General features: G+C 34.0%; 2 protein-coding genes across 2 annotated transcripts; both read right to left on the bottom strand.

Annotated features, from left to right (window-relative positions):
* Positions 1-847: 847 nt before the first annotated feature.
* On the bottom strand, positions 848-2,463 carry LOC117148213 (NADH dehydrogenase (ubiquinone) complex I, assembly factor 6 homolog). Its single transcript, XM_033315502.1, has 4 exons — positions 2,242-2,463; positions 2,058-2,172; positions 1,205-1,830; positions 848-1,003 (listed from the first exon to the last, which is right to left on the bottom strand). Exons 1-4 carry the CDS (start codon positions 2,421-2,423, stop codon positions 922-924), a joined length of 1,005 nt encoding a protein of 334 aa, XP_033171393.1. The 5' UTR covers positions 2,424-2,463; the 3' UTR covers positions 848-921.
* A 16,268-nt stretch (positions 2,464-18,731) lies between these two features.
* LOC117146665 (glycine-rich selenoprotein) lies at positions 18,732-19,476 on the bottom strand. Its single transcript, XM_033313012.1, has 3 exons — positions 19,322-19,476; positions 19,180-19,264; positions 18,732-19,120 (listed from the first exon to the last, which is right to left on the bottom strand). Exons 1-3 carry the CDS (start codon positions 19,338-19,340, stop codon positions 18,874-18,876), a joined length of 351 nt encoding a protein of 116 aa, XP_033168903.1. The 5' UTR covers positions 19,341-19,476; the 3' UTR covers positions 18,732-18,873.

Here is a 19,476-nt window from a genome sequence, read left to right as displayed (position 1 = left end):
TGATATATATGTATTATAAATTTTGTGTATTTTTATATTTTTTTTACTCTTTCTTTTCTTTTTGTATTTTGGTGCTTTTAGTCAGATACACTTTATTTCATTTCAGGATTTTTATATATTGACTCTGACTTTCACTTTCAACGTCCACCAGTGTAAAGTACCGTATTTTCACACACACACTATCCTAGTATTCGTAAATTGCGGTCACCTTGCTTCTCCTCTCTTTGATCTTCTCGTTTCGTTGTGTGTGATAGGGGGCTTGCAAGAACCGTTACATGCGAGGAGAAGCGAAATCGCAACGCAAAGTGGGCAAAATAAAAAAGGCAATAAAGGCCGGAAACTAAAATAGAGAGGGAATCTGGGCTTACAAAGTTCAATCCAGGAGTGCGAAGAAAGCGCGCCAAAAACTCACCATGCCAAGAATAAGGGGGCGTTGCAATTTTCCCGGAACCAGCAACCGAAAGCCGGAAACGGGACCAAAAACAAACGGTGCTTATCTTGTTGAGCGATCGTCGCACTGCTCCGTTCTCATTTATATCCAACACACACTTTCCACATCAATTCTAACATTCATAAAAAACTAAAACTGCTCCCGAAACGCTCTGAAATCAGCTAGCAACTACTGTACCAATCGGGTCTTGCATCGTATCCACCGATACCTTCTTCGGGACGAACCTTTGGGGCACATGTCATCGATAGTATTTACGTCCCGATTCGAAGCGAGATAGCGATATTCCTGCAACCGCTCTTAACCCTTTTCATCCAAAAGATCTACGATCGGATTCACTTCGTAGTCTTATAAAAATTGGAAATCCTTTTCTATTGATCCGAGAAAAAGTAAGAGCTCTTATTTTAAAGTAATTTTTATTAAAGAAGTCAACAATGAAGAATTTTTTCGTACTACTACTAACATAATCGCTATCAGAACCGATTAAACAGCGACTTCCAGAATAAACGTGCTGGTAATAAGGTGTCGCGGCCTACGCAGCTCTTGTGGGTTAGCCTATAAGATAGAAAAATTATTCTATTATTATGGGTTTGTTAATAAGAAGGGTCCCCTCCATGAATACTGAACAAAAAACAAACTATAGCTAGGTGAAATAAAAAGGCAAATAAAAATAACATCTTAACTACAAAAAGAACTTGGTTGCCTTCTGTGTTTGTCGTAAAATAAAACAAAGTTATATAGAACAAAGGAACTCACAGGAAGTTAGCACGGCGGAGGCGCTCCAAATATGCATCCGTGGCCACGGCGGAGAGGAAGATCTTGCGCACCTGCGGTGGCACCTTATCGTGCAGCTGCCTGGCGAGCTTTAGGTGCGTATTAGCGGCACTGGCCACATCGAATATACAGTCCTCGACACCCTTGTCGTCGCTCTTGGAGCGAATGATGCGCTCCTGGCTGACACCATGCAGCACTAGCACCTCGAGCGGAATGCAGGGCGCCTGCTGACGTCCTGCCAGCGGTATGGATCGCAGCAGGGTGGCGATGCCCTGGGCCTTGCCCAAGTGGGAGGCGGCATGATCAGCATTCAGGTCACGCACTCCGCCCACCTCCAGCAGTAGGAGCAATAGCGAGGAGAAGGTCTGTTCCGTGTACTCCTCCAGCTCGCGTATCGACTCAAATGCATGGGTGGGCGGACGTTCACGTGCTGTGACCAGACGGCGCAAATAGACCTTATTTAGCTTGCGACTGCCCACCGTGTGCTTCAGTTCGCGCAGGACAGGCTGGTCCTCCACGTACGATCGTTGGGTATCCGGCTCAAAGCACTTGTCTATGGAGTCGTGCCAGAACTTAAGGCGCATTTTAGCTATTTGCGGCTCAATTTGCTGCAAGGACACATACATTATATAAACGATTTTGTTGGACAGAATGAAAAAAGAAGTTTAAAAAAAGTACGCTGTTTCTGTTTAAAAGGGAGGAGAGAAATTCCACTCTTTCAGTGTACAAGAAATTAACTCTGTTAACAGCTGAGTAACAGCTCCTTCTGAATTTAAGGCACCACGTTGTTCTAACTTAGCAAATAAGCCCCAAGGAATTTCGATGCTCCACTCACATGGCCGCTAACCGATCTGGAGACCTCCACATTGAATGCACGTAGGGCGAATGCAGCTCGTCGCAGTTCCCGCGGCAGGAGCAAGGTGCACAGGTAGTTCTCGTAGTCGTATTTCCTGGTTATCCGAAATATATCCATATTCAATTACACGGATAACTTCAATCGACAAGTTTGCGCTACTTACTCGACAAGACTCATGCAATGTTTGGCCCCGTATCCATTCTTGTCCGTCTCAACCACTTTCTTTTCCTTGGGAACCGCATTGATCTTGGCCTCCTGGTGAATTCCGGCATGCCTGACAATTTCTTGGCCGGACTTGGCGTTGAATAACAATCGGCAATTCCAATTTCGCACCAGGCGCCGCATCTGTGCTTCTTCTTTCCACCAGACAACTGAACATATGTTCTGAGCGGTGCTGCCAGATGGCGCTCGGCTTGTCAGAAAGTGGCCACATTTGGGGTATTCTCTATTACTCGGAAATTAATTTTGGCGGAAGATTCAAAATCCTGTATGTGACTTGTTGGTAAATTTATAATAGATTATTATAGCTTAGCTTAGGTATATTTAAACTATACCTTCCGTAAGTATTGTTTTTTTTGCCATGCGTCATTTTCCTGACTTCTTTTTTCTGACTTCTTGACTGTTGTGCTGTTGTTGTTGTGGTGCCAGTGATGCTAGCTTCAAGAACATTGCCGCTGGTGGTGTATTCATCGTAGTTGCCACTTGACCGGGATCTCTTGGTGGTCCTTGGTGGCCTACGTTTCCAAAAACTTGAACACGTGCACCAGGCCGCGTATGCACAGGTAAGCAAAGGTAATTTAAAATATGTATTTTATGCATAACAATAATAAAATAAACTTACGCTAGCCGGAGGCGAGGTCAGAGGTTTGTCCTCTAGCTGAATCTCGAGGGGCAGACTAGCGATCTTGTTGTTGCTCACGTCCAGTGATATCAAACTCAAACAGGTAAGCTTCCTGGGCAGATACAGCAAGTGATTGACATGCACCTCCATTTCCATTTACACTTCACAGCCTGACCTCAATCTGCCAGCAATTTGATTCGTCCCATTCCAGCCAACAGGAAGATTAAAGCTAATAAGGCCGCGTTACTCGACTTTTGAATGACCTCTGGTGTATTCGTATTATTGAAATTGTTTTATAGAATTAAATCAAAGAATAACTTATCAAAAAATAGTCACGCAAAGATGTGCCCAACAAAAATTTGGCCAAAAATTAATTTTACAGAATCCGTTTAAAAGTGAAAGGGGTGGTTAGTATTGGTTATAAGGAGTATAAAATGGTACTTCTATTTGCTGTGTGACCATTTTTAGACAAGTTATAGCCAAAACAGCCAACTTGAAAATTGGGTTTTTTGCCGAAAAAAGTTTTACAGATTTTTTGTGAAAAAAATTATCGGTATTTTGATCAAAACATTGAAAATAATGACCCAAATAAGGAATGTCATACCTCGCTGAGTTCGTTGTTTAAATCCCAATCGATCTGCATTCAAGTTTGGAAATTCTACGATTTTTGAATTTTTCGCAAATTTTGATGATGGTACCCCTTACAAAAAATGCAAAAATTTGGCCAAAAATTAATTTTACAGAATCCGTTTAAAAGTGAAAGGGGTGGTTAGTATTGGTTATAAGGAGTATAAAATGGTACTTCTTTTTGCTGTGTGACCATTTTTAGACAAGTTATAGCCAAAACAGCCAACTTGAAAATTGTTTTTTGCCGAAAAAAGTTTTCCAGATTTTTTGTGAAAAAAATTATCGGTATTTTGATCAAAACATTGAAAATAATGACCCAAATAAAGAATATCATACCTCGCTGAGTTCGCTGTTTAAATCCCAATCGATCTGCATTCAAGTTTGGAAATTCTAGATTTTTAATTTTTCGCAAATTTTGATGATGGTACCCCTTACAAAAAATGCAAAAATTTGGCCAAAAATTAATTTTACAAAATCCGTTTAAAAGTGAAAGGGGTGGTTAGTATTGGTTATAAGGAGTATAAAATGGTACTTCTTTTGCTGTGTGACCATTTTTAGACAAGTTATAGCCAAAACAGCCAACTTGAAAATTGGGTTTTTTGCCGAAAAAAGTTTTCCAGATTTTTTGTGAAAAAAATTATCGGTATTTTGATCAAAACATTGAAAATAATGACCCAAATAAGAATGTCATACCTCGCTGAGTTCGTTGTTTAAATCCCAATCGATCTGCATTCAAGTTTGGAAATTCTAGGATTTTTGAATTTTTCGCAAATTTTGATGATGGTACCCCTTACAAAAAATGCAAAAATTTGGCCAAAAATTAATTTTACAGAATCCGTTTAAAAGTGAAAGGGGTGGTTAGTATTGGTTATAAGGAGTATAAAATGGTACTTCTTTTTGCTGTGTGACCATTTTTAGACAAGTTATAGCCAAAACAGCCAACTTGAAAATTGGGTTTTTTGCCGAAAAAAGTTTTCCAGATTTTTTGTGAAAAAAATTATCGGTATTTTGATCAAAACATTGAAAATAATGACCCAAATAAGAATGTCATACCTCGCTGAGTTCGTTGTTTAAATCCCAATCGATCTGCATTCAAGTTTGGAAATTCTAGATTTTTAATTTTTCGCAAATTTTGATGATGGTACCCCTTACAAAAAATGCAAAAATTTGGCCAAAAATTAATTTTACAAATCCGTTTAAAAGTGAAAGGGGTGGTTAGTATTGGTTATAAGGAGTATAAAATGGTACTTCTTTTGCTGTGTGACCATTTTTAGACAAGTTATAGCCAAAACAGCCAACTTGAAAATTGGTTTTTTGCCGAAAAAAGTTTTCCAGATTTTTTGTGAAAAAAATTATCGGTATTTTGATCAAAACATTGAAAATAATGACCCAAATAAGGAATGTCATACCTCGCTGAGTTCGTTGTTTAAATCCCAATCGATCTGCATTCAAGTTTGGAAATTCTAGATTTTTGAATTTTTCGCAAATTTTGATGATGGTACCCCTTACAAAAAATGCAAAAATTTGGCCAAAAATTAATTTTACAGAATCCGTTTAAAAGTGAAAGGGGTGGTTAGTATTGGTTATAAGGAGTATAAAATGGTACTTCTTTTGCTGTGTGACCATTTTTAGACAAGTTATAGCCAAAACAGCCAACTTGAAAATTGGGTTTTTTGCCGAAAAAAGTTTTCCAGATTTTTTGTGAAAAAAATTATCGGTATTTTGATCAAAACATTGAAAATAATGACCCAAATAAGGAATGTCATACCTCGCTGAGTTCGTTGTTTAAATCCCAATCGATCTGCATTCAAGTTTGGAAATTCTAGGATTTTTGAATTTTTCGCAAATTTTGATGATGGTACCCCTTACAAAAAATGCAAAAATTTGGCCAAAAATTAATTTTACAGAATCCGTTTAAAAGTGAAAGGGGTGGTTAGTATTGGTTATAAGGAGTATAAAATGGTACTTCTTTTTGCTGTGTGACCATTTTTAGACAAGTTATAGCCAAAACAGCCAACTTGAAAATTGGGTTTTTTGCCGAAAAAAGTTTTCCAGATTTTTTGTGAAAAAAATTATCGGTATTTTGATCAAAACATTGAAAATAATGACCCAAATAAGGAATGTCATACCTCGCTGAGTTCGTTGTTTAAATCCCAATCGATCTGCATTCAAGTTTGGAAATTCTAGATTTTTGAATTTTTCGCAAATTTTGATGATGGTACCCCTTACAAAAAATGCAAAAATTTGGCCAAAAATTAATTTTACAGAATCCGTTTAAAAGTGAAAGGGGTGGTTAGTATTGGTTATAAGGAGTATAAAATGGTACTTCTTTTGCTGTGTGACCATTTTTAGACAAGTTATAGCCAAAACAGCCAACTTGAAAATTGGGTTTTTTGCCGAAAAAAGTTTTCCAGATTTTTTGTGAAAAAAATTATCGGTATTTTGATCAAAACATTGAAAATAATGACCCAAATAAGGAATGTCATACCTCGCTGAGTTCGTTGTTTAAATCCCAATCGATCTGCATTCAAGTTTGGAAATTCTAGATTTTTGAATTTTTCGCAAATTTTGATGATGGTACCCCTTACAAAAAATGCAAAAATTTGGCCAAAAATTAATTTTACAGAATCCGTTTAAAAGTGAAAGGGGTGGTTAGTATTGGTTATAAGGAGTATAAAATGGTACTTCTTTTTGCTGTGTGACCATTTTTAGACAAGTTATAGCCAAAACAGCCAACTTGAAAATTGGGTTTTTTGCCGAAAAAAGTTTTCCAGATTTTTTGTGAAAAAAATTATCGGTATTTTGATCAAAACATTGAAAATAATGACCCAAATAAGGAATGTCATACCTCGCTGAGTTCGTTGTTTAAATCCCAATCGATCTGCATTCAAGTTTGGAAATTCTAGATTTTTGAATTTTTCGCAAATTTTGATGATGGTACCCCTTACAAAAAATGCAAAAATTTGGCCAAAAATTAATTTTACAGAATCCGTTTAAAAGTGAAAGGGGTGGTTAGTATTGGTTATAAGGAGTATAAAATGGTACTTCTTTTTGCTGTGTGACCATTTTTAGACAAGTTATAGCCAAAACAGCCAACTTGAAAATTGGGTTTTTTGCCGAAAAAAGTTTTCCAGATTTTTTGTGAAAAAAATTATCGGTATTTTGATCAAAACATTGAAAATAATGACCCAAATAAGGAATGTCATACCTCGCTGAGTTCGTTGTTTAAATCCCAATCGATCTGCATTCAAGTTTGGAAATTCTAGGATTTTTGAATTTTTCGCAAATTTTGATGATGGTACCCCTTACAAAAAATGCAAAAATTTGGCCAAAAATTAATTTTACAGAATCCGTTTAAAAGTGAAAGGGGTGGTTAGTATTGGTTATAAGGAGTATAAAATGGTACTTCTTTTTGCTGTGTGACCATTTTTAGACAAGTTATAGCCAAAACAGCCAACTTGAAAATTGGGTTTTTTGCCGAAAAAAGTTTTCCAGATTTTTTGTGAAAAAAATTATCGGTATTTTGATCAAAACATTGAAAATAATGACCCAAATAAGGAATGTCATACCTCGCTGAGTTCGTTGTTTAAATCCCAATCGATCTGCATTCAAGTTTGGAAATTCTAGGATTTTTGAATTTTTCGCAAATTTTGATGATGGTACCCCTTACAAAAAATGCAAAAATTTGGCCAAAAATTAATTTTACAGAATCCGTTTAAAAGTGAAAGGGGTGGTTAGTATTGGTTATAAGGAGTATAAAATGGTACTTCTTTTTGCTGTGTGACCATTTTTAGACAAGTTATAGCCAAAACAGCCAACTTGAAAATTGGGTTTTTTGCCGAAAAAAGTTTTCCAGATTTTTTGTGAAAAAAATTATCGGTATTTTGATCAAAACATTGAAAATAATGACCCAAATAAGGAATGTCATACCTCGCTGAGTTCGTTGTTTAAATCCCAATCGATCTGCATTCAAGTTTGGAAATTCTAGGATTTTTGAATTTTTCGCAAATTTTGATGATGGTACCCCTTACAAAAAATGCAAAAATTTGGCCAAAAATTAATTTTACAGAATCCGTTTAAAAGTGAAAGGGGTGGTTAGTATTGGTTATAAGGAGTATAAAATGGTACTTCTTTTTGCTGTGTGACCATTTTTAGACAAGTTATAGCCAAAACAGCCAACTTGAAAATTGGGTTTTTTGCCGAAAAAAGTTTTCCAGATTTTTTGTGAAAAAAATTATCGGTATTTTGATCAAAACATTGAAAATAATGACCCAAATAAGGAATGTCATACCTCGCTGAGTTCGTTGTTTAAATCCCAATCGATCTGCATTCAAGTTTGGAAATTCTAGGATTTTTGAATTTTTCGCAAATTTTGATGATGGTACCCCTTACAAAAAATGCAAAAATTTGGCCAAAAATTAATTTTACAGAATCCGTTTAAAAGTGAAAGGGGTGGTTAGTATTGGTTATAAGGAGTATAAAATGGTACTTCTTTTTGCTGTGTGACCATTTTTAGACAAGTTATAGCCAAAACAGCCAACTTGAAAATTGGGTTTTTTGCCGAAAAAAGTTTTCCAGATTTTTTGTGAAAAAAATTATCGGTATTTTGATCAAAACATTGAAAATAATGACCCAAATAAGGAATGTCATACCTCGCTGAGTTCGTTGTTTAAATCCCAATCGATCTGCATTCAAGTTTGGAAATTCTAGGATTTTTGAATTTTTCGCAAATTTTGATGATGGTACCCCTTACAAAAAATGCAAAAATTTGGCCAAAAATTAATTTTACAGAATCCGTTTAAAAGTGAAAGGGGTGGTTAGTATTGGTTATAAGGAGTATAAAATGGTACTTCTTTTTGCTGTGTGACCATTTTTAGACAAGTTATAGCCAAAACAGCCAACTTGAAAATTGGGTTTTTTGCCGAAAAAAGTTTTCCAGATTTTTTGTGAAAAAAATTATCGGTATTTTGATCAAAACATTGAAAATAATGACCCAAATAAGGAATGTCATACCTCGCTGAGTTCGTTGTTTAAATCCCAATCGATCTGCATTCAAGTTTGGAAATTCTAGGATTTTTGAATTTTTCGCAAATTTTGATGATGGTACCCCTTACAAAAAATGCAAAAATTTGGCCAAAAATTAATTTTACAGAATCCGTTTAAAAGTGAAAGGGGTGGTTAGTATTGGTTATAAGGAGTATAAAATGGTACTTCTTTTTGCTGTGTGACCATTTTTAGACAAGTTATAGCCAAAACAGCCAACTTGAAAATTGGGTTTTTTGCCGAAAAAAGTTTTCCAGATTTTTTGTGAAAAAAATTATCGGTATTTTGATCAAAACATTGAAAATAATGACCCAAATAAGGAATGTCATACCTCGCTGAGTTCGTTGTTTAAATCCCAATCGATCTGCATTCAAGTTTGGAAATTCTAGGATTTTTGAATTTTTCGCAAATTTTGATGATGGTACCCCTTACAAAAAATGCAAAAATTTGGCCAAAAATTAATTTTACAGAATCCGTTTAAAAGTGAAAGGGGTGGTTAGTATTGGTTATAAGGAGTATAAAATGGTACTTCTTTTTGCTGTGTGACCATTTTTAGACAAGTTATAGCCAAAACAGCCAACTTGAAAATTGGGTTTTTTGCCGAAAAAAGTTTTCCAGATTTTTTGTGAAAAAAATTATCGGTATTTTGATCAAAACATTGAAAATAATGACCCAAATAAGGAATGTCATACCTCGCTGAGTTCGTTGTTTAAATCCCAATCGATCTGCATTCAAGTTTGGAAATTCTAGGATTTTTGAATTTTTCGCAAATTTTGATGATGGTACCCCTTACAAAAAATGCAAAAATTTGGCCAAAAATTAATTTTACAGAATCCGTTTAAAAGTGAAAGGGGTGGTTAGTATTGGTTATAAGGAGTATAAAATGGTACTTCTTTTTGCTGTGTGACCATTTTTAGACAAGTTATAGCCAAAACAGCCAACTTGAAAATTGGGTTTTTTGCCGAAAAAAGTTTTCCAGATTTTTTGTGAAAAAAATTATCGGTATTTTGATCAAAACATTGAAAATAATGACCCAAATAAGGAATGTCATACCTCGCTGAGTTCGTTGTTTAAATCCCAATCGATCTGCATTCAAGTTTGGAAATTCTAGGATTTTTGAATTTTTCGCAAATTTTGATGATGGTACCCCTTACAAAAAATGCAAAAATTTGGCCAAAAATTAATTTTACAGAATCCGTTTAAAAGTGAAAGGGGTGGTTAGTATTGGTTATAAGGAGTATAAAATGGTACTTCTTTTTGCTGTGTGACCATTTTTAGACAAGTTATAGCCAAAACAGCCAACTTGAAAATTGGGTTTTTTGCCGAAAAAAGTTTTCCAGATTTTTTGTGAAAAAAATTATCGGTATTTTGATCAAAACATTGAAAATAATGACCCAAATAAGGAATGTCATACCTCGCTGAGTTCGTTGTTTAAATCCCAATCGATCTGCATTCAAGTTTGGAAATTCTAGGATTTTTGAATTTTTCGCAAATTTTGATGATGGTACCCCTTACAAAAAATGCAAAAATTTGGCCAAAAATTAATTTTACAGAATCCGTTTAAAAGTGAAAGGGGTGGTTAGTATTGGTTATAAGGAGTATAAAATGGTACTTCTTTTTGCTGTGTGACCATTTTTAGACAAGTTATAGCCAAAACAGCCAACTTGAAAATTGGGTTTTTTGCCGAAAAAAGTTTTCCAGATTTTTTGTGAAAAAAATTATCGGTATTTTGATCAAAACATTGAAAATAATGACCCAAATAAGGAATGTCATACCTCGCTGAGTTCGTTGTTTAAATCCCAATCGATCTGCATTCAAGTTTGGAAATTCTAGGATTTTTGAATTTTTCGCAAATTTTGATGATGGTACCCCTTACAAAAAATGCAAAAATTTGGCCAAAAATTAATTTTACAGAATCCGTTTAAAAGTGAAAGGGGTGGTTAGTATTGGTTATAAGGAGTATAAAATGGTACTTCTTTTTGCTGTGTGACCATTTTTAGACAAGTTATAGCCAAAACAGCCAACTTGAAAATTGGGTTTTTTGCCGAAAAAAGTTTTCCGATTTTTTGTGAAAAAAATTATCGGTATTTTGATCAAAACATTGAAAATAATGACCCAAATAAGGAATGTCATACCTCGCTGAGTTCGTTGTTTAAATCCCAATCGATCTGCATTCAAGTTTGGAAATTCTAGGATTTTTGAATTTTTCGCAAATTTTGATGATGGTACCCCTTACAAAAAATGCAAAAATTTGGCCAAAAATTAATTTTACAGAATCCGTTTAAAAGTGAAAGGGGTGGTTAGTATTGGTTATAAGGAGTATAAAATGGTACTTCTTTTTGCTGTGTGACCATTTTTAGACAAGTTATAGCCAAAACAGCCAACTTGAAAATTGGGTTTTTTGCCGAAAAAAGTTTTCCAGATTTTTTGTGAAAAAAATTATCGGTATTTTGATCAAAACATTGAAAATAATGACCCAAATAAGAATGTCATACCTCGCTGAGTTCGTTGTTTAAATCCCAATCGATCTGCATTCAAGTTTGGAAATTCTAGGATTTTTGAATTTTTCGCAAATTTTGATGATGGTACCCCTTACAAAAAATGCAAAAATTTGGCCAAAAATTAATTTTACAGAATCCGTTTAAAAGTGAAAGGGGTGGTTAGTATTGGTTATAAGGAGTATAAAATGGTACTTCTTTTTGCTGTGTGACCATTTTTAGACAAGTTATAGCCAAAACAGCCAACTTGAAAATTGGGTTTTTTGCCGAAAAAAGTTTTCCAGATTTTTTGTGAAAAAAATTATCGGTATTTTGATCAAAACATTGAAAATAATGACCCAAATAACGAATGTCATACCTCGCTGAGTTCGTTGTTTAAATCCCAATCGATCTGCATTCAAGTTTGGAAATTCTAGGATTTTTGAATTTTTCGCAAATTTTGATGATGGTACCCCTTACAAAAAATGCAAAAATTTGGCCAAAAATTAATTTTACAGAATCCGTTTAAAAGTGAAAGGGGTGGTTAGTATTGGTTATAAGGAGTATAAAATGGTACTTCTTTTTGCTGTGTGACCATTTTTAGACAAGTTATAGCCAAAACAGCCAACTTGAAAATTGGGTTTTTTGCCGAAAAAAGTTTTCCAGATTTGTTGTGAAAAAAATTATCGGTATTTTGATCAAAACATTGAAAATAATGACCCAAATAACGAATGTCATACCTCGCTGAGTTCGTTGTTTAAATCCCAATCGATCTGCATTCAAGTTTGGAAATTCTAGGATTTTTGAATTTTTCGCAAATTTTGATGATGGTACCCCTTACAAAAAATGCAAAAATTTGGCCAAAAATTAATTTTACAGAATCCGTTTAAAAGTGAAAGGGGTGGTTAGTATTGGTTATAAGGAGTATAAAATGGTACTTCTTTTTGCTGTGTGACCATTTTTAGACAAGTTATAGCCAAAACAGCCAACTTGAAAATTGGGTTTTTTGCCGAAAAAAGTTTTCCAGATTTTTTGTGAAAAAAATTATCGGTATTTTGATCAAAACATTGAAAATAATGACCCAAATAACGAATGTCATACCTCGCTGAGTTCGTTGTTTAAATCCCAATCGATCTGCATTCAAGTTTGGAAATTCTAGGATTTTTGAATTTTTCGCAAATTTTGATGATGGTACCCCTTACAAAAAATGCAAAAATTTGGCCAAAAATTAATTTTACAGAATCCGTTTAAAAGTGAAAGGGGTGGTTAGTATTGGTTATAAGGAGTATAAAATGGTACTTCTTTTTGCTGTGTGACCATTTTTAGACAAGTTATAGCCAAAACAGCCAACTTGAAAATTGGGTTTTTTGCCGAAAAAAGTTTTCCAGATTTTTTGTGAAAAAAATTATCGGTATTTTGATCAAAACATTGAAAATAATGACCCAAATAACGAATGTCATACCTCGCTGAGTTCGTTGTTTAAATCCCAATCGATCTGCATTCAAGTTTGGAAATTCTAGGATTTTTGAATTTTTCGCAAATTTTGATGATGGTACCCCTTACAAAAAATGCAAAAATTTGGCCAAAAATTAATTTTACAGAATCCGTTTAAAAGTGAAAGGGGTGGTTAGTATTGGTTATAAGGAGTATAAAATGGTACTTCTTTTTGCTGTGTGACCATTTTTAGACAAGTTATAGCCAAAACAGCCAACTTGAAAATTGGGTTTTTTGCCGAAAAAAGTTTTCCAGATTTTTTGTGAAAAAAATTATCGGTATTTTGATCAAAACATTGAAAATAATGACCCAAATAACGAATGTCATACCTCGCTGAGTTCGTTGTTTAAATCCCAATCGATCTGCATTCAAGTTTGGAAATTCTAGGATTTTTGAATTTTTCGCAAATTTTGATGATGGTACCCCTTACAAAAAATGCAAAAATTTGGCCAAAAATTAATTTTACAGAATCCGTTTAAAAGTGAAAGGGGTGGTTAGTATTGGTTATAAGGAGTATAAAATGGTACTTCTTTTTGCTGTGTGACCATTTTTAGACAAGTTATAGCCAAAACAGCCAACTTGAAAATTGGGTTTTTTGCCGAAAAAAGTTTTCCAGATTTTTTGTGAAAAAAATTATCGGTATTTTGATCAAAACATTGAAAATAATGACCCAAATAACGAATGTCATACCTCGCTGAGTTCGTTGTTTAAATCCCAATCGATCTGCATTCAAGTTTGGAAATTCTAGGATTTTTGAATTTCGCAAATTTTGATGATGGTACCCGTTACAAAAAATGCAAAAATTTGGCCAAAAATTAATTTTACAGAATCCGGTTTTAAAAGTATAAAATGACGTGACCATTTTTAGACAAGTTATAGCCAAAACAGCCAACTTGAAAATTGGGTTTTTTGCCGAAAAAAGTTTTCCAGATTTTTTGTGAAAAAAATTATCGGTATTTTGATCAAAACATTGAAAATAATGACCCAAATAACGGAATGTCATACCTCGCTGAGTTCGTTGTTTAAATCCCAATCGATCTGCATTCAAGTTTGGAAATTAGGATTTTTGAATTTTTCGCAAATTTTGATGATGGTACCCCTTACAAAAAATGCAAAAATTTGGCCAAAAATTAATTTTACAGAATCCGTTTAAAAGTGAAAGGGGTGGTTAGTATTGGTTATAAGGAGTATAAAATGGTACTTCTTTTTGCTGTGTGACCATTTTTAGACAAGTTATAGCCAAAACAGCCAACTTGAAAATTGGGTTTTTTGCCGAAAAAAGTTTTCCAGATTTTTTGTGAAAAAAATTATCGGTATTTTGATCAAAACATTGAAAATAATGACCCAAATAACGAATGTCATACCTCGCTGAGTTCGTTGTTTAAATCCCAATCGATCTGCATTCAAGTTTGGAAATTCTAGGATTTTTGAATTTTTCGCAAATTTTGATGATGGTACCCCTTACAAAAAATGCAAAAATTTGGCCAAAAATTAATTTTACAGAATCCGTTTAAAAGTGAAAGGGGTGGTTAGTATTGGTTATAAGGAGTATAAAATGGTACTTCTTTTTGCTGTGTGACCATTTTTAGACAAGTTATAGCCAAAACAGCCAACTTGAAAATTGGGTTTTTTGCCGAAAAAAGTTTTCCAGATTTTTTGTGAAAAAAATTATCGGTATTTTGATCAAAACATTGAAAATAATGACCCAAATAACGAATGTCATACCTCGCTGAGTTCGTTGTTTAAATCCCAATCATCTGCATTCAAGTTTGGAAATTCTAGGATTTTTGAATTTTTCGCAAATTTTAATGATGGTACCCCTTACAAAAAATGCAAAAATTTGACCAAAAATTTATTTTACAGAATCCGTTTAAAAGTGAAAGGGGTGGTTAGTATTGGTTATAAGGAGTATAAAATGGTACTTCTTTTAGCTGTGTGACCATTTTTAGACAAGTTATAGCCAAAACAGCCAACTTGAAAATTAGGTTTTTTGCCGAAAAAAGTTTTCCATATTTTTTGTGAAAAAAATTATCGGTATTTTGATCAAAACATTGAAAATAATGACCCAAATAACGAATGTCATAGCTCGCTGAGTTCGTTGTTTAAATCCCAATCGATCTGCATTCAAGTTTGGAAATTCTAGGATTTTTGAATTTTTCGCCAATTTTGATGATGGTATCCCTTACAAAAAATGCAAAAATTTGACCAAAAATTAATTTTACAGAATCCGTTTAAAAGTGAAAGGGGTGGTTAGTATTGGTTATAAGGAGTATAAAATGGTACTTCTTTTTGCTGTGTGACCATTTTTAGACAAGTTATAGCCAAAACAGCCAACTTGAAAATTGGGTTTTTTGCCGAAAAAAGTTTTCCAGATTTGTTGTGAAAAAAATTATCGGTATTTTGATCAAAACATTGAAAATAATGACCCAAATAACGAATGTCATACCTCGCTGAGTTCGTTGTTTAAATCCCAATCGATCTGCATTCAAGTTTGGAAATTCTAGGATTTTTAAATTTTTCGCAAATTTTGATGATGGTACCCCTTACAAAAAATGCAAAAATTTGGCCAAAAATTAATTTTACAGAATCCGTTTAAAAGTGAAAGGGGTGGTTAGTATTGGTTATAAGGAGTATAAAATGGTACTTCTTTTTGCTGTGTGACCATTTTTAGACAAGTTATAGCCAAAACAGCCAACTTGAAAATTGGGTTTTTTGCCGAAAAAAGTTTTCCAGATTTGTTGTGAAAAAAATTATCGGTATTTTGATCAAAACATTGAAAATAATGACCCAAATAACGAATGTCATACCTCGCTGAGTTCGTTGTTTAAATCCCAATCGATCTGCATTCAAGTTTGAAATTCTAGGATTTTTGAATTTTTCGCAAATTTTGATGATGGTACCCCTTACAAAAAATGCAAAAATTTGACCAAAAATTAATTTTACAGAATCCGTTTAAAAGTGAAAGGGGTGGTTAGTATTGGTTATAAGGAGTATAAAATGGTACTTCTTTTTGCTGTGTGACCATTTTTAGACAAGTTATAGCCAAAACAGCCAACTTGAAAATTGGGTTTTTTGCCGAAAAAAGTTTTCCAGATTTGTTGTGAAAAAAATTATCGGTATTTTGATCAAAACATTGAAAATAATGACCCAAATAACGAATGTCATACCTCGCTGAGTTCGTTGTTTAAATCCCAATCGATCTGCATTCAAGTTTGGAAATTCTAGGATTTTTGAATTTTTCGCAAATTTTGATGATGGTACCCCTTACAAAAAATGCAAAAATTTGGCCAAAAATTAATTTTACAGAATCCGTTTAAAAGTGAAAGGGGTGGTTAGTATTGGTTATAAGGAGTATAAAATGGTACTTCTTTTTGCTGTGTGACCATTTTTAGACAAGTTATAGCCAAAACAGCCAACTTGAAAATTGGGTTTTTTGCCGAAAAAAGTTTTCCAGATTTGTTGTGAAAAAAATTATCGGTATTTTGATCAAAACATTGAAAATAATGACCCAAATAACGAATGTCATACCTCGCTGAGTTCGTTGTTTAAATCCCAATCGATCTGCATTCAAGTTTGGAAATTCTAGGATTTTTAAATTTTTCGCAAATTTTGATGATGGTACCCCTTACAAAAAATGCAAAAATTTGGCCAAAAATTAATTTTACAGAATCCGTTTAAAAGTGAAAGGGGTGGTTAGTATTGGTTATAAGGAGTATAAAATGGTACTTCTTTTTGCTGTGTGACCATTTTTAGACAAGTTATAGCCAAAACAGCCAACTTGAAAATTGGGTTTTTTGCCGAAAAAAGTTTTCCAGATTTTTTGTGAAAAAAATTATCGGTATTTTGATCAAAACATTGAAAATAATGACCCAAATAACGAATGTCATACCTCGCTGAGTTCGTTGTTTAAATCCCAATCGATCTGCATTCAAGTTTGGAAATTCTAGGATTTTTGAATTTTTCGCAAATTTTGATGATGGTACCCCTTACAAAAAATGCAAAAATTTGGCCAAAAATTAATTTTACAGAATCCGTTTAAAAGTGAAAGGGGTGGTTAGTATTGGTTATAAGGAGTATAAAATGGTACTTCTTTTTGCTGTGTGACCATTTTTAGACAAGTTATAGCCAAAACAGCCAACTTGAAAATTGGGTTTTTTGCCGAAAAAAGTTTTCCAGATTTTTTGTGAAAAAAATTATCGGTATTTTGATCAAAACATTGAAAATAATGACCCAAATAACGAATGTCATACCTCGCTGAGTTCGTTGTTTAAATCCCAATCAATCTGCATTCAAGTTTGGAAATTCTAGGATTTTTGAATTTTTCGCAAATTTTAATGATGGTACCCCTTACAAAAAATGCAAAAATTTGACCAAAAATTTATTTTACAGAATCCGTTTAAAAGTGAAAGGGGTGGTTAGTATTGGTTATAAGGAGTATAAAATGGTACTTCTTTTTGCTGTGTGACCATTTTTAGACAAGTTATAGCCAAAACAGCCAACTTGAAAATTGGGTTTTTTGCCGAAAAAAGTTTTCCAGATTTGTTGTGAAAAAAATTATCGGTATTTTGATCAAAACATTGAAAATAATGACCCAAATAACGAATGTCATACCTCGCTGAGTTCGCTGTTTAAATCCCAATCGATCTGCATTCAAGTTTGGAAATTCTACGATTTTTTAATTTTTCGCAAATTTTGATGATGGTACCCCTTACAAAAAATGCAAAAATTTGGCCAAAAATTAATTTTACAGAATCCGTTTAAAAGTGAAAGGGGTGGTTAGTATTGGTTATAAGGAGTATAAAATGGTACTTCTTTTTGCTGTGTGACCATTTTTAGACAAGTTATAGCCAAAACAGCCAACTTGAAAATTGGGTTTTTTGCCGAAAAAAGTTTTCCAGATTTTTTGTGAAAAAAATTATCGGTATTTTGATCAAAACATTGAAAATAATGACCCAAATAACGAATGTCATACCTCGCTGAGTTCGTTGTTTAAATCCCAATCGATCTGCATTCAAGTTTGGAAATTCTAGGATTTTTAAATTTTTCGCAAATTTTGATGATGGTACCCCTTACAAAAAATGCAAAAATTTGGCCAAAAATTAATTTTACAGAATCCGTTTAAAAGTGAAAGGGGTGGTTAGTATTGGTTATAAGGAGTATAAAATGGTACTTCTTTTTGCTGTGTGACCATTTTTAGACAAGTTATAGCCAAAACAGCCAACTTGAAAATTGGGTTTTTTGCCGAAAAAAGTTTTCCAGATTTGTTGTGAAAAAAATTATCGGTATTTTGATCAAAACATTGAAAATAATGACCCAAATAACGAATGTCATACCTCGCTGAGTTCGTTGTTTAAATCCCAATCGATCTGCATTCAAGTTTGAAAATTCTAGGATTTTTGAATTTTTCGCAAATTTTGATGATGGTACCCCTTACAAAAAATGCAAAAATTTGGCCAAAAATTAATTTTACAGAATCCGTTTAAAAGTGAAAGGGGTGGTTAGTATTGGTTATAAGGAGTATAAAATGGTAATCCTTTTTGCTGTGTGACCATTTTTAGTCAAATTATCGCCAAATAAGGCAAATTGAAAAGTGAGTTTTTTGCCAAATATAAGTTTCCAGATTTTTTGTGAATAAAATAATCGATATTTTGATCAAAACATTGAAAATAATGGCCCAAATAAGGAATGTCATACCTCGATGAGTTCGTTGTTTAAATCCCAATCGAATTGCATTCCAGTTTGGGAATTCTGGGATTTTAAAATATTTCTCAAATTTTGATGATGCTAATAATAATAGAAATAATTAATAAAAATGAGAAAATTTGGCCAAAATTGAATTTTACAAAATTAGTTTAAAAGTGAAAGGGGTGGTAAGTATTGTTCATTAGGAGTACAGGTAGTTATTCTAGCGGTGTGATCATTTTTAGCCAATTTAAAGCCGGTTTTCTGTCTTGTTCCCTAAGTCAATAAATATAAATTCGAAATTTGATTTTTTGTTTCGCTGTAAATGGCAATTATTAACAGTTTTATGAAAAATTGTTGCAAATATAAGTCAAAAGAATGTAAAAGAACGATTCATTGTAAGTTAGGAAATTAAAAAAGTATATTTTTATGAAAATGTAAATACGTATATGATTGCATATTTTGAATTTTCCCAATTAATCAAAATCATTATGACTAAAACATAGCTTTAATATAAACGTAAAACAAAAACCTATCTACTTCAATTGCCGCATCACAGAGGTGAGTTGGATTAATTATTGGAGCATTTTGGTTAAGCAGCTCCGGGGACCAAAATGCATGAACTATTGGCTTAGCCGCAGCATCCTCCGGCACTGCAGGATTGGGAGGGGGGCGGAATACGCCCAATTCGTTGGTTAGGTCTTAATCCGCCTCCGCGATATCCACCGCCGCCGCCACCGCCACCACCTCCGCCACCACCACCACCGCCACCGCCACCGCCCCCTCCACCCCAGCTGCTACTTCCCCATCCATTTCCTCGACGGAAGTTATCTCCGTTGCTATCATTTCCAGTGAATGGAGACAGGAACGATGCAAACCTGAAAGGAGGGATATGGGTTAAGGAATCCTAGACTAGGAACACCCATTGAGCACTCACAACTGTTTGACGGCGAACCATATACCCACGAATATGTCCAAAACTCGTTTCAAGTCCCAAGGACGTTTCTCGCACAGACGACCATCTGCAAAACAAAGGGCTTAGCATTCTGGAGATCATATGCTCATTCACTAGCACTCACATTGATCGACGTACGCCATTTTAAAGCTAAACGCAATATAGCGTTCAATATCTTTCGTTTCCTTCAAATATTTCCAAATCTGGGCCAAACCTGAATATTTTGATCTGTTTGTGTAGAAAAAAAATTGACGTGGTGTTTAGAGATGGACAAGCAAA

Source organism: Drosophila mauritiana, chromosome X, assembly GCF_004382145.1.
Source record: "Drosophila mauritiana strain mau12 chromosome X, ASM438214v1, whole genome shotgun sequence".
Taxonomy (NCBI): domain Eukaryota; kingdom Metazoa; phylum Arthropoda; class Insecta; order Diptera; family Drosophilidae; genus Drosophila; species Drosophila mauritiana.
Note: the sequence above shows the minus strand (reverse complement) of the source record. Positions and strands in the feature narration are given on the sequence as shown.

What these genes read in the sequence shown, in the direction of transcription:
- LOC117148213 (XM_033315502.1), bottom strand. Translation starts at nt 2,423, where the DNA reads ATGCGGCGCCTGGTGCGAAATTGGAATTGCCGATTGTTATTCAACGCC. An exon ending in CATTGCATGAGTCTTGTCGA is followed by an intron (nt 2,173 to 2,241) that starts GTAAGTAGCGCA and finishes TCGGATAACCAG; the next exon opens with GAAATACGACTACGAGAACT. An exon ending in CTCCGCCGTGCTAACTTCCT is followed by an intron (nt 1,004 to 1,204) that starts GTGAGTTCCTTT and finishes TCTATCTTATAG; the next exon opens with GCTAACCCACAAGAGCTGCG.
- LOC117146665 (XM_033313012.1), bottom strand. An exon ending in TGGTTCGCCGTCAAACAGTT is followed by an intron (nt 19,121 to 19,179) that starts GTGAGTGCTCAA and finishes CCCTCCTTTCAG; the next exon opens with GTTTGCATCGTTCCTGTCTC.